This window comes from Elaeis guineensis, chromosome 3, assembly GCF_000442705.2.
Source record: "Elaeis guineensis isolate ETL-2024a chromosome 3, EG11, whole genome shotgun sequence".
NCBI classification, from domain to species: Eukaryota; Viridiplantae; Streptophyta; class Magnoliopsida; order Arecales; family Arecaceae; genus Elaeis; species Elaeis guineensis.
The window spans coordinates 124,743,673-124,758,158 of NC_025995.2; the positions used below are offsets into that span (position 1 = coordinate 124,743,673).

The following is a 14,486-nucleotide window of genomic DNA, read 5'->3' on the forward strand; positions in this document are numbered from 1 at the left end:
TAGGACCTAAACGATCCAAAGTTTGACTATCAGATCAAATCAGATTCGAAGTGATAGGACCGAGATTTCTTCATCGATTTCATAAAATCAAGTGGAGAGAGAAAATCAGAGGAGAGAGAATTCATGAGGTACAATTCAAATTGATCAGGTGACACAATCCAACATTACAATTGGTCCAATATCTCAATTGGTGAAATCAACATGATCAAATCAAATCATGGCTAGATCGGAATCATGGATGATCAAATCTAAAGATTCATGGTCTGATTAAGGTGGGTGCCAGTACGCTGTCTGACAATCATAGATCAGGGTTCTTCATTAAAATCAGATCAAACTTATTAAAAGAAATTTCTTCATTCACTAGCCTTTTTTTTTTTAGAAAGAGAATCAATCTAGAGAGAAAATATTTTAGAGAGAGAAAATTCTAGAGAGAGAAAACTCATCTTGAATTCTTCAGACAATATGATTCAACAAATTCTGATCGATCAGATCAAATCATGCTAAAATTATCATGTGGATAATTCAATAAGATCATGAAAAATAAAATCTAAAAATACCTGATCTGATCAAAGTGGATGTCGGTGTATCGTCCGACGATCACAGATCAAAAATCCATTACGAGAATCATTTAAATTCATCATCATTCTTCTCAAAATTCTAAAAATCTTAGGAGAGAGAAATAATCTAGAGAGAGGATTCTAGAGAGAGAAAGTCCAATTCTAGAGAGAGAAAATACTAGTTCAGACTGAAGAGAGAGAGGGAAGAGAGAGAAACTCTCTTTCTCATATTTTATTATTTATATCATTATTTATTAATTAATTTAATAATTTTTTTTCTTTTTTTTTCTCTCTCTCTTTTTTTTTTCTTTTTCTTCACGGAAGAGAGAGGAGAAAATCCTATTTATTATTATTATATCATTATCATTTTATTTTTCTTCTTTCTTTTTTTTTTTCTTTTTCTTTTCTTTTTCTTCTTTTTCTTTTCTTTTTCTTTTCTTTTCCTCCTCCTCCTTCTTCTTTTCTTCTTCTCCCGTGGGTTCCTTTGGGCCAAAACAGGGGACCCTGAGGTCCCTCCGTTGGTTGGCCGACCGGCGGCGCAGCCGGCGTGGGGTGGCCGTCGGCAAGAGGAGGGTGACTCGCCGATAAGAAGAGGGCCAAGATCGATAGTCGGCGGCGACCACCGGCATCGGAAATCAAAGAAAAACGAGCAAAATATAGAGGTTCTTCCGCAACAAAATCCGACGACTCCGGTCACCGGCGAGCGTGCACATCGGCACGGGAAGGAAGAGGGAGAAGAGAGGAAGGGGAGGAGGCTTACCTCCGTCGCCAGCGAAGCTTTTCCGGTGAGAAATTGGACGGCACAGGGACGGTCTTCCGCGGGATTTTTCCGGCGATTGCCGCCGTTTGAGTTTAGGATTTTCGATGGAAAGGAGAGAGGAGGGATCTCCTCCTTAAATAGGGCCGGAGAGAACTTGTTTCCGACTCCGATTAGGAGCCGGCGAGAGGAGGAAGAAGACTCCCGAAGGGAGTCTTCTCCCCTGTTTTTCTATTTTTTTTTTTTTTTTTGTTAGTTTGGGCTTTGGCTGGGATATCACAGTATACCTCAGCTTTAAATATTACAAAAATATAAATTGAAGGAGTATATTTTGATCCATATCATCGGTTGCTATGAATGATTGAAGTCTTTTTTCATGCAACAAAGATTTTATCATCAAGTGGAAAGTAGAGTGCTACCTTAATCCGATCTGGTTCTTACACTAAAATTAGGGAAGACCTAGTCTATGTATTTGAATTCAAAACAGAATCAAACCATTGATGATAGACATTTTGTTGTCGAATATTTGCAATAAATGCAAACTAGGGGATATATTATTCAATTTGAATCAGGAGGCCTATCATCTATACAGTGCAATTTAATAAGGTATCTATTAATTATATTCTAATCCAATCCATTCTTTCATAAAGATAATAAATAAGTGAAATCCAATCCTTGTATATAGTAGGCACGGCTTAGCATATGCTAAAGTTGCAGAACGAAGATTAGTACATACATTATTCAATTGGAATGAGAAGCCTGAGCATCCATACAAAACCTTTTAATAATTTTACATACTTATACATATAATTTAATTGATTTCTGAAGAAAGATAATTCCAAGCCTTGTATATAATAAGTATGAAGGTTACTGAATGCTTAATGACGGATATTTAATTTACCTAACAATTCAAAAAGGTACCAAAATAATGTTTTTGAAAAGAAAAATCCAATTACCTACCAAGGTGATGGAGCTCTCTTGACTTGGAGCCCACGGACATAACCCGCCCTTCTTTGGTTAAGTCCTTGCTGCAATTTAGCATAAGCGGCCCCTTCGTCAGCGTGACGCGATCTGTTGGATAGGGATAGAAGTGGGGCGAAAGCAGCGAGTTCAAGGGTAAAAGCCGATCAGATCGAGGGTCTTCTCCCGTCGACTCGTTTCTTTGCTTCTTCGATCCTGGGCATTTTATAAGCTGAGAAGGAAATATCGAACAAAATAGGTCATCTCCCTTCCCAAATCTTGTTGGCTTTCCCTCCTTTTTCCTTCCCATCCTTTCTGGTATTCAGAAAGAGTTTAAATTCCTCGCTTTCTACGTGCTTTTAGACCGAATCGCCCTCCTGCTTTCTCCGAATCGGCACCCAAATCCTTTGGTTCTGGATTGGGACAGTGCTGGGGTTTTGGCCAATTAGTCTCAGATCATGTTCGGTTCTTCCGATTGATGTGTTTTTAGACGATTTGGTCCAGAGGGTTTTATTGTTCCTGGGTTTTTGGTTTGGATACTTGGCGTTCTTGATGAATCTTTGTTTGGTTTCTCCATTGGATGGATCTTTTTGCGTTGAATTCGATGAGACGCCCATCTTTTTGCGTTGATGGATCTGAGGGCTTTTGATCTCTGCGGGACTGGGTTTCTTGGGTCCGGGAGTAGATTCTTGTGATTGAGGGATTTGGAGGAGACATGTTCTGGAGGGCGAGGGAAAGGGTCAGTGGACAGCAGAACGGCGGCCCTCCTTGCGGCCAGGTCCGGGTCCTCGTCGTTGGAGATTCTGGTAATCGATCGATTTGCTATTCTTTTTGCTCGTTGAATTTTGAAATTTCCTTTCTTTACCTTTCTTTTGTTACTGAAAGACTGGATCTTTAGTCCTTCCGACTAGATAGCTGGAAATAATTTACCAGTGTTGGTTCTTGAATTGTTTAGATGATCGACTGATCTTACACCGACTGATTGTTTTTTAGATTTTTTTTTTTTTTGATTCTGTGTTCCGTTTAATGTTTATCATGCGAGATCAGCACAAATGAATATGCTTTTTTGTTGCAAATTTATCTAACTTTAATGAGATGACTGATTTTCAGAGTTTAATTTGCAGCTGATCTCTAGCTGATTACATTTAATGCCCATCCTTGCATTAAAAAAACCATAATCATGTTTTATTTTATTTTCAAGCGTGTGTATGTGGAGGGGGGGGGGGATGGATGTCGGCATTCTGAAAGGGGCATTCCATGTTCGAAGGTGAATCAGTGGTTTCGCAAAATGGTTTTTCTCCTCAAGTGTTGCACAGAATCTCCAGCTAAAATATGAGATATTAAGTGTTTTTGTTTGCAACCAATCAAGTTTACTATTAGCAGTAAAAGGAACATAAAAACATGAGAAATCAGCAAGTTTAGATATTTTTTTCTTCATCCGCTTAGTATTTCATGCAGAAGTGCATGAGTAGCAAGAGTTTGCATCTAGTATGAATTACCTAAAAAATTATGTCTAGCCAAATAAACAATGTATTTTATCTTTTATAGTATATGCTTATTCTAATTAGTTTTAGCACAATTTTTTCCATGCAATGCATGCATGCATGCATATCTATGTTGTTTGTATGTATGTATTCTTATGTACATGTATGTCTGTTCCATGCATGCTTGCATGCTCACCTATTGCAGTATTGTTTAAAGGTTTTTTTTTTTTTTATAATAAAATAAAATCACCTATCAGGTGTTGGAAAGACATCACTCGTGCATCTAATTGTAAAGGATTCTTCGATTGCTAGACCACCTCAAACAATAGGGTGTACAGTGAGTGTGAAGGTAAGGTTGTTACATTTTTTCTTTTCAAATGGGAATATGCTTTCACTTAATGCTTCCTCACAAATTCACATATTATATTATCCAGCATATTACTTATGGAAGTGCTGGCAGCTCTTCTAACAGCATAAAAGGTGATGCAGAAAGGGACTTCTTTGTTGAGCTTTGGGATGTCTCAGGACATGAACGGTATAAAGATTGCCGATCTCTTTTTTATGCACAAATCAATGGTAAGTTTTATATTACATCAAAACTTTCATGTTTTAGATTGTTTTACTTGTCATTGCTATATATAGGGCTCCAGGTGTCCACGATATCATATGTTCGTATTATTTTTCTTCTTTTTATATATGGTAAGGAACATAATATCTGTTGAGGAGGACATTACTAAATTTTATTTCTGATTGTGAAATCATAATGGCTTGTAGGAGAATAATTGTCCATGAATGTTGTATTGATATCAATGGATTCTGCTTTCTTGATATTGATGTGTTTTTGTAGGAAAAACGGGTATCAAATTCTTCACATGAATATGAAAATTTGTACTTTTTCACCACTGCATGTGAGAAAAATACAGCTAAATGCAAAACATTGTCATCTGCTATGAGGGAGATCACTCAAAGTCATTTTCAAGTGTGGGAAGTTCCAAGTCAGGCAACTTGAATATGTGCTGTAAAATGAAATAAAGACTTGAGGAATGTAATAAACCATAAAAAGTTATTGTTTATACATATCTAAGAGACATTGTTGCTTGTGATGGCTGAATTGGTTTTTGGCAGCCATAGTATTGGGACAAATGGGCGTGAGGTTATGAAGGCTGTGACGATATTTTTGCGTATGACAGTATCTTTAAGATCACCATTATACTACTTCTGTTCATTCATGATTTAGGCTTGGAATTTCTTTCTTTTCTTTTTAGAAAATAGTGTTGGATTTTGCTTAATCAGTATGTACATGTTTGTCATGATTTTTTTGGAGGAACCACATGAGATATTTGAGGGTTGCTGGATAAAAAGAAAAGATGATGCCCTTAGGCTTGACATGACTATCTAAAAACTTTGGGTCTTTTGGAGTTTATTAGTTATGGTTACTTAATAAAAGGGAAGTGTTATGACGAGATCACATTTATAGCGAGAGAGAGAGAGAGAGAGAGAGAGAGAGAGAGAGAGAGAGAGAGAGAGGAATCTTTTAAGTTTTTGATGGGATTGGATATTGAGAGAGGGATAGGTGTGCACTTGCATGGATCATTATTGGAGTGGGATGAACCTGCTTTTCTTTGCCATTAGCCATGCAACATGAGCGAGCACATGATTGGAACTATAATAACACTAGTCTCCAAAGTGTTGAAACAATTTCAATTTGTTCTCTTTTTTTCCCTTAGATGATTAAAACTCTAAAGCCTTCCTCTTATATGAATTATTATAGAGTGTGCAATTATTCATTAATTATTGACAGATTTTATGATATATTGAAAAATTATCCATGGCTAATTTAAGGAACCTTTTATAATATACAAATTGAAAATGCTGCATATTGAATGTTTTTGAACTCTTTTTGCACTTTTTGCAGATCTTCATTTTTTGGGAATTTCACATCTTTATGTTTAGCTAAATTGTTCCCAAATTTCAAACCTATGATCGTATGAAAATGGCATGGCCTCATAGACATGGTATGGTATGCTACTGTACTCAGTCAACATGCGACTGGTGCGGGGGTAGCTGTGGTGCATGAATCCTTGGTCAGTAAAGTAATCAGGGGGTTAGTTTGGAATCGGATCTAGAATAGTGGGTTGTTGGCCTCTGTCCTTCTTTGCTTGGTTTCTATATTTGCATCTTTTTTTTTCCTGTCTTTTCGACAATTTCTTTGGAAATTATTCCTTTTGCTTGTCCCTTGCCATGGATCACTTTGCCTCTTGCCACAAATTGATGTCCCCTTCATTAATATTATTGGTTGCACCGTTATGCGGATTTTCCATATGCATATGGGTGGTATTTGATTTATTCTGGTTATATTTTTTGTAATCATCATCTTGTGCATGTACCACAGGCCTGCAGCCAGTAATCTGATTATCTCCAGATTTATTCAGCTGTGATATTGTTTTTGATTTTCAAAATTTGATCTTGATCCGGGGATAATGAAATTATTATCGTAATCTGAATATATTCCATTTTAGCATAATATGGCAATTGTTTGTATTAAGATTGTCCACTTTGCACCGGTTTGTTCATGTGACATGAGAAGTGCTTCTTTCTCACAGTTATTAGATGATTAGAATCTATGCTTTGATAGAAATAATATGTGGGGGCTCTTAAGAATTGTGTCCTTGTGGTTTCATTGGTCTTGAATTTTGTTTATATTCTGACATTCTAAAATGGGATAAGGAACAAGTTTTTGTAAATAAGTTTTCTTATCCCCCTTGAGTCATGAGCATAGAGAGAATGCATGTTACCCATATTTGACGATGTATGACTTTATTGTGTAAAGTGGAAAATGCTGGAAATATCACTTTCTATCTATGATAATAGTGAGGAAATGATCATTGCATGTAACAGTTTTTTTTTTGGTTTATTTATTTATTTTGAGAACAAAAGTATCATTTAGATCAGTTTGTTTATTGAGAATTAACATGCTGCAGTCATTTTCCTATTTTGACACTCATCCATAGGCGTTATATTTGTTCATGATCTCTCCCAAAGGAGGACAAAGACAAGCTTGCATCGGTGGGCAGCAGAAATTGCAGCAACTGGGACATTTTCAGCTCCACTTGGATCTGGAGGGCCTGGAGGTCTTCCTGTTCCTTACCTGGTTATCAGTAACAAAGCTGATATTGCTGCCAAGGAGGGCATCAGGGGAAGCAGTGGAAACCTTGTTGATGCTGCTCGCCAGTGGGTTGAAAAGCAGGGCCTACTTCCATCTAGCGAAGAACTTCCTTTAACAGAGAGCTTCCCAGGCAGTTCAGGCCTTATCACAGTAAGAACTATACGTACATATATACGTACATGCATTCATACATACATTCATACATTCATACATATGTACTTATATGTGGGTGTGGAAGTGTGTGTATGTATAACGTTCAGGGTATAATTTCAGATCTTCTACAGTTATGTTGAGCTATATCATAATGCCCCATTTTTACGACTCTTTCTACCGATATCTAAGTCACTTGTTGCATGCAAACATTCATGATAATAATCATGCGTGCTGATTTATTGGTGCTTTTTAAATATATTAGATCTGTCTCCTTTTATAGCTTATCAGAAATTCTTCATGCGTACGTGAATAATTCCTTATCTGTTTTAAATGCATTTTGCATGTTGTTAAGATCGGGATCGAGTAGTAAACCAAAGAAGGGGCTAGCTTGGATTTGACCGATCGTAGATCATAATTTTTTTTTCATTTCTTATAGGACCTTTTAACTACAAAAGAAATGTGGAATTGAAATATGAGTCAACTATAAAGTAAATGAACGAAGAAAGCCATACATCGACAACTCCAGTTTTCACCAGTGTAGGCCATGTATAGCACGTTTAATGTGACAAACGTTTTATTTGGTTATTCAAGAAGTTTATTCATTATCCAGCAATTTAATTATCCTTTTAGCTGGAATATTTTGGGAGGGACAAAGTTTAAACATATTGCTGTAAAGAAAAGGACAAATATGTGCAACTAGTTTTTAACTCTATAGACTCCAATAGCAGGTTTGCTAATTTTACTTCTTAATACTTACTAATTTAAAAACCACAGTCGCTTGATTTATAGAAAATGAGCCTACCCATGATCTAATATGCAGTTAGCATAATCAAGCTAGAATATATGATCCGAAAGAATGTGTAGTCAATATATGTATCTAAATCTTGTGATCCTACACTAAGCCTGATTGTAGGATGGGATCTGTTGAAGGAAGAGAATATTTTTTATCTTTCTTTTAGCCTCTCAAAGGGCCTTTATAGGCTACTAGATACAATGTACTTGGATACATTATTAGATATAATGTACTTGGATACATTATTAGATACAATGTACTTGGACGCATACTAAATATGGTGAGAACTTAATATATAGTTATAACTTAAATAGATATTTCAGGGATAAGTTGTTTCAAAGGAACAAGAGGAACAATATAAGCTAAACTAGTACTCTAATTCTAACAGGATCGAGATCATATAGGGCCATTTTGATCCAGTTGGTAAGATCGAGGTCGTGAACTGTAAGATTTGAACAACAATGGTATCTTGTATAAGGTACAGCCTGAGTGAATATATGTATGTGCAATGTATCAAGATATTCTGCTATTTATCGAAAAGCACCTATGCATACTCTGAAATCTATCATACTTCTAATAAATGAATTATAAAAATGGAGTTGCCTTTGTTTGCAGTTGTTTTAAGCAGTTGCTATAGTTGGACTAACTGTTGCCTTTTCGTTGGTCTTGTTTGGCTTCTGCACCTGTTTATGTAGTGATTTTTTTTTTTTTTTGAGTGGCTTCTCTTCCTGATTGGGGGTAGTTCGTGTACAGAATGCAGACATTCTGTCTACTGCTTTTTCCCCTGTTGTTACCTTCTTTCTGTACCATATCTATATGCTGGAATACCATGGTATTCAATAACTTAGTGCTTTCCGCTGCTTGTCCACTTGAGTTGCACATCATTGGCAGTTCAGCTAAATGGTTTGTTTTGTGATATGCCTCATGATGAATTCAGTTGGATTAGATCCAAATCTTGAAACCAATTTCAGAGGGATTGGATTTGGCTACACATTACTGTGATCAAATTCTAAATGCCCTTTAGATTTGGTTTTTGAAGAAACATTTTATAGCTTAATGATACTCAAAAGTCAAACCTTTCAACAAACTTAGTGCCCGTCCTCACATCAGATGCCCCTTGATTTGGAAGATGTTAGCTATTTAACTAAATGCTATTTTTCAGAATGTCTCTTAATGAATTGTGTTGGATTTGGCCCAACTTTTGAACTTGATATCATTTCATTGTTGAACTTGGCTATCCATAGCGTGTTCCTAAATTGACCCAGTCACAAAGCTAAAATGGATCAAAATGGGTTACTTTATGACCTGACCAGACCAAAAACAATGAGGCATAACCTACTGCAACCTAAAAATGATAGGCATATGATTATTTGTAGTATTGAAGAACTGCTATTTAGCCTTTGCTAAATAAATTGGCTATGTAGTTTTGTATTATTACACTGAGCAAGAGATGATAAACATTAGCTAGATATAGTGATTGGCGTTGATACAATATCTGCTATAATGTTGCTTTCATCATATAGACAGTAAATTTTCCTGTGCCCTAGTGATGACATAGGCACATACTCAACCCAATTGATCCCAACCTGTGCTCAACCCAACCAAAACCAAACATATTGGGTCGGATTTGAATCTAGTTAGACCAAAGGTAGCCTGATAACATTGCTGTACTTGCTGACTTGAATCTAACCCAGCTGCAGTTAGTAAATGTGATGAATCTGCCTGATTGGAAACTGGTTTTAGCAAATCTTCAACCCAAGTTGACCCATCTGCAGATTCATAGACTTGCAAGTGTCATTGAAGTGGGTGGATTTCCAAAAACAAAGTTTGGTTGTGCCGAGCTACCTGTGCAATCAACCCAGATTTACCCATCTGCAGATATATCGCAAATCAACAAAACAAAAGGTTTTATTGATTGTGTTGCAAAATGTATGAAAATGTTTGGGCTGATTAGGGTTGGTGTGTTCAGGAGCCTTCTATGTGCGCTCTGCTGGGAGTGGGTACTGTGAGTTGGAGGCTATTAGTGAATCTGTTCGCACAACAGCTAACCAAGTATTGTCTTCAACAACCTCCCATAGATCATAGATGTTCAAAAATTCAATTATCTAGCACCTTTCATAGAACCCACATTATCATGTGTGTAATTATATTGCAAATCTTATTGGTTCTTCATACATATAGATTTTTCCTTTGCCTTTTTATTTACTATTCCATATTATGTCATATCTTAAGTCTTTTATCTTGTCATGCATATTTTTACTATTCAGTGTGTACTCCAGCAATCAAATCTTGTCTAGATCCTTGTAGGAGCTAGATCCTCTTGGAGACTGATTTGAGTGATTACTTGATTTGCAGCATGCAGCATGCGGCATGGGACATTCGATACTTAAGTCTACTTTCTAACCATGAAATATATGTTGTTTTGATTTTTTTTTTTTGTTTTCTGGGTTAAAAACATTGCTTAGTACTTTTTTACTTTATAGGTTTTAAAATCATTCATTTATATTAGCTTTTTCTAAAATTTCTATTTACTATTTGCAGGCTGCCAAAGAAGCTAGATATGACAAAGAAGCTTTGATTAAGTTTTTCCGCATGGTGTGTATCAATGCTATTGTTTCATAATGTGGAAGTTTTACCGATGTTATTTATTTGGTTGTAATCTAAGTTTAAATGTTAGTGACATGCATTTGTTCAGTTGATCAGGAGAAGATATTTTTCTGATGGACTACCTGCACCAAATCATTGGTCTGTAGCTGCCCAGCAGAACTCCATCCAGCGGTTGGATGAGATTTCAAGTGATGATGATCAATTTCAAAAGAATTTAAGGTATGCACTTTTTACATTTTATTTTATCATCTTACCTTCGCTGATCCTTTTCTTTTTCCTAATTCTTGTCTGTGCACTAATTACCTAGTGGTACTTTATTTTGCATTCTTTCATTACATCAGTCATCCTTATTTTTTCCTTTGATTTTTTTGAAGTTGTATGTCAATCTGTCTTGATCCGTAACATGGAGGTTTAGAATCAGGTGGTCATAGCAGTGACCTTCCTGCTTTCAAATAATAAAATAAAGCTCTCTGAAACACAAGTAGGCCTCTGGAAATTGTGTCAACCTACTGAATGTTTGTGTTAATGGGCAAATTGTAATACGAGGTGTAAGAGCATAATCTATGCTACAATATCCATAAGGTTTAAGGTGAAGCAAGTAGATTGTAGTTCCAAAACAAAAGTGCAATAAATATCAATTTGGTAATTACAGAACTGAAATAAATATCAATTTGGTGAGTACAGAGAAATGAATAAATAAATGACTGTATAAGAAATACAAGTTGGAAAATCCCTCTACTGGATCCTTAGGTGATCAGGATTTAAAATTTTCACATGCGCATGTGGCAGGCCCCTTTATGGGCAAACTTTTTATTTGTGCTGTGGAATTTAGCAAGAAGAGTACTTCAAGCATGGTCGTAAGTTTTGTCCATGCTAAACCTAAACAGGAACTTTTCAATTTTTCCCATAATCGTTCCAAACATGAGTTCATGGTGATTTGAGCAAAAGTAACTTACAGGGCCATAGTTATGTATATATAGGCTGCCTTTTTATGCTTGCCCATTTATATAATTTTAAAAGCATTTTAAAAGTAGCGAACTTGGATCTTGTAAGTTTTAGGAAGATTTGAAGTGTTTTAGATGCATGTTTTTAATTCAAAGCTTTATAGATTTTGAAGGTTTTTTGGAGATTTTTTAGGGAAAAGAGATAAGATGTTAAGTAGACTGGCCCTCCCAAGTAGTGATTTTGAGATAAAGAGTGTCCTGATGCATGAGGCTCCTATTGTTGTGGGATTTGGGGAGGATCAAATGTATGCAGCCTTGCTCCTGAGTGTGGAGAATTTGTTTCCATATTTCAAACCCATAACACTTAAGTCACAATAAGCAACCTTACCGTTGCGCCAAGGCTAGCCCTAAATTGTGATTTGTGAGGTGTGAGATAAAAGCTCTTAAGGTGTGGAAGTTGTAAGACCTATTAAGTTCTGTTTTATTTCCTAATTTTCCCCTATATTTCATGTAGATAGATCATAATGTATTTTCTATCAAGCTCCTATATATTATGCAGATAAGACATCTTTAGGCACAAACATTTTGGAATTACCATCAATTTTTCCAACTTTAATAGAAAATCTTGCAATTCTTTATGTGCTTATTGAATTATCATTAGTTTTACTTTCGTTAGATTGCTATCTATGGATTATTTTCGCATATTTCTATATTATTATCCACAATTGGGGGATATATTGCAAGCAAATGATGTGAAACATTGTTTTAACATTTTTGAAAATTAAGTAATGCATATACTCGATAATACTGTCTGATATATTTTTCTTGGCTTTTTTTCTTTAAAAAGTTATATTTTAAATACTTCAACCTTTTTTTTGAATTTTTAATATTTTTATATATTTTTCATTGAACCTTTAAAACTCAACATTACTGCTGAAATTGCTGCAAGTCCCAATGATTTAAGTACTTCCCTGTATTGGTAACAGTCTTGTGCTTCTTATGGCCCTTGGTATGGTATTTACTGAACCATATGGTGCATAATGGGTATAGATTATGTCAATACCTCTGTAATATCTGTTCTACATTTCTTTTGATATTTATTTACAAGTTGATAATGGTGAAGACAGCACGAGGATGAGGCCCTTCTTTCCTGATTTGTGTCATTTTCTTCATGGAGCACGCATTGCTTGTTATATGTATATATGGCATGATGCAATAAATAGGCACACACTTAAGTAGATATGAAATTCTACTGTTTGACTTTGATAAGATGCAATAAAATGGATAATATGATGTTAAAAAATCCCATGTAGTAAGGCTTGAATTTGTGCTTGGGAGTGTTTGTTTTTTCTATCAGAGAACCACGGAGATCACTTATAATATCTTGGAAGGTCTTCTACTCTTTTCTCATGGGTTCTGCACACACTTACATGCCTCTCTACATGCTTCCGTGCACCCTTATTCTGTTTTGCACAAAGTTATGTGGAAGTGTGTACAGGGCCAGGACTTAAGCAAGGAATAAAATCTTTAGTCAGTAGGGTTTAAGCACAACATGGCATGGCTTAGATAATCATATTTACATGTCCTATATATCCGGATCTTGATATGCAGCAGTTATTACTATAAAGCATGTGCCTCAGTAACGATGAAAGTGCTGTGGGGCAGCCTGATCTCATGTGATTTACCGCATGGTTATTCCTGTTTGATATTTAAATTTCTTATTGTTACTTTTTCTGGTTGAAATCTTCGATCATAATGCTTTGTGTTTCTCGCAGTTTAAGTAGCGAGAGCTACAAGTACAATGCGCTTCCCCCTCTCCCTGCTCAAAGAAACCTAACACCACCTCCCACACTCTATCCGCAGCAGCCAATGTCTACATCCGAGAATTACAGCTTCCAGAGATTTTCAGCATCAAGTTTGCCTGATATTGGCAGCACCAGATCAAAGCGAGCTGATATCAATGTTTGATTAAAATCTCAGACCACAACTGTTTTCAATTCAAAAGGAGACGTGCTGCATAGTGTGCAAAATTGCAAATGCCAGAAAGCAATTTTAGCAGCTGCTGAAGATGTGGTGGGACTCTTACTGTGGCATTTCATGATATTGCTTGTGATGTGCTCTCTAGTTCGGAGTTGCTCTGCACGATTTCTGTGAATTTCACCATGGCCTTAGCTATGCTGCTTGTAGTTTTGATCATCAGATCTATCTTATGGACATTGCCAGTGATTCGTTTACAAATGTCATTGCAAAAAGTGAAATGCTTGTAAGAAGAAAATAAACAGTGTTAATTCACATACTGTTAATTTATAGAAAAGAGGAGAAACTAACTTAAATCGTGTTCTATCAGTTGTTGTCGCCTTGTGTTTCCAGAACCAACATACAAATAAAGCAAAAATATTATTTTTGTGATTGTTCCACAAAAGGTTTCATGGGAATAGTAAGTGCTAAATCTACGTACACTTCAATGCAGGATGATATACTCCACTTTCCTGGACCTGTCGATGGAGATTGACATTTTCCCTGTGACCACCATCTTAAAACACTCTTAAGTAGCTCCAAAAGATAGGAGTTGCTCGGAAAAAGAGACCTTTTCATGCTAACCCGAAACAAAGATACCATCTCCTTCAATCGTCAACTCTTCGTCAGGTCGTAGTATGTTTGTTTGCTTTCCTACAGTGATCCGACCACCATGCCGTCCTCTATTTCCCTCTTTGCCATAATAATTTATGTATGGGTCATAGAGGGTTTCTACTCCGATATCTGCTGCTGCTAACATATCCACTAATCCGAAACCAAGCCTCATCTTCAAAAAACACTGAAGCAGTTCAAGTGCCTCTGAGACTGCTGGTGAATGGCCCTCAGACACAAATGAGTTTTTTTTTTTTTTTGAAACAAAAAAGGCATGGGGGATGGCCTAGTTCTCTTCGATCACTTTGGATGAGGATGCCAGCGAGCGAGTTCGGGAATCTGCTGTGCTGCAGTATATAATCTTGCAGTTTCCTTGGTAAGTAACTCAATATCATTGAGTGCCTCATTCCACACTTGCATTACGAAAATTAATCCAA

The 14,486-nt window shown here is 36.3% G+C and overlaps 1 protein-coding gene across 1 annotated transcript; it reads left to right on the forward strand.

Moving 5' to 3' along the window:
- Positions 1 to 2,368: 2,368 nt before the first annotated feature.
- Positions 2,369 to 13,762, forward strand: LOC105040316 (small GTPase LIP1). The gene is made up of 7 exons (XM_073254845.1): positions 2,369 to 3,080; positions 4,016 to 4,107; positions 4,193 to 4,334; positions 6,770 to 7,074; positions 10,412 to 10,465; positions 10,566 to 10,696; positions 13,197 to 13,762. The coding sequence occupies exons 1-7, from the start codon at positions 2,990 to 2,992 to the stop codon at positions 13,387 to 13,389; spliced, it is 1,008 nt and encodes a 335-aa protein (XP_073110946.1). The 5' UTR covers positions 2,369 to 2,989; the 3' UTR covers positions 13,390 to 13,762.
- Positions 13,763 to 14,486: the final 724 nt, after the last annotated feature.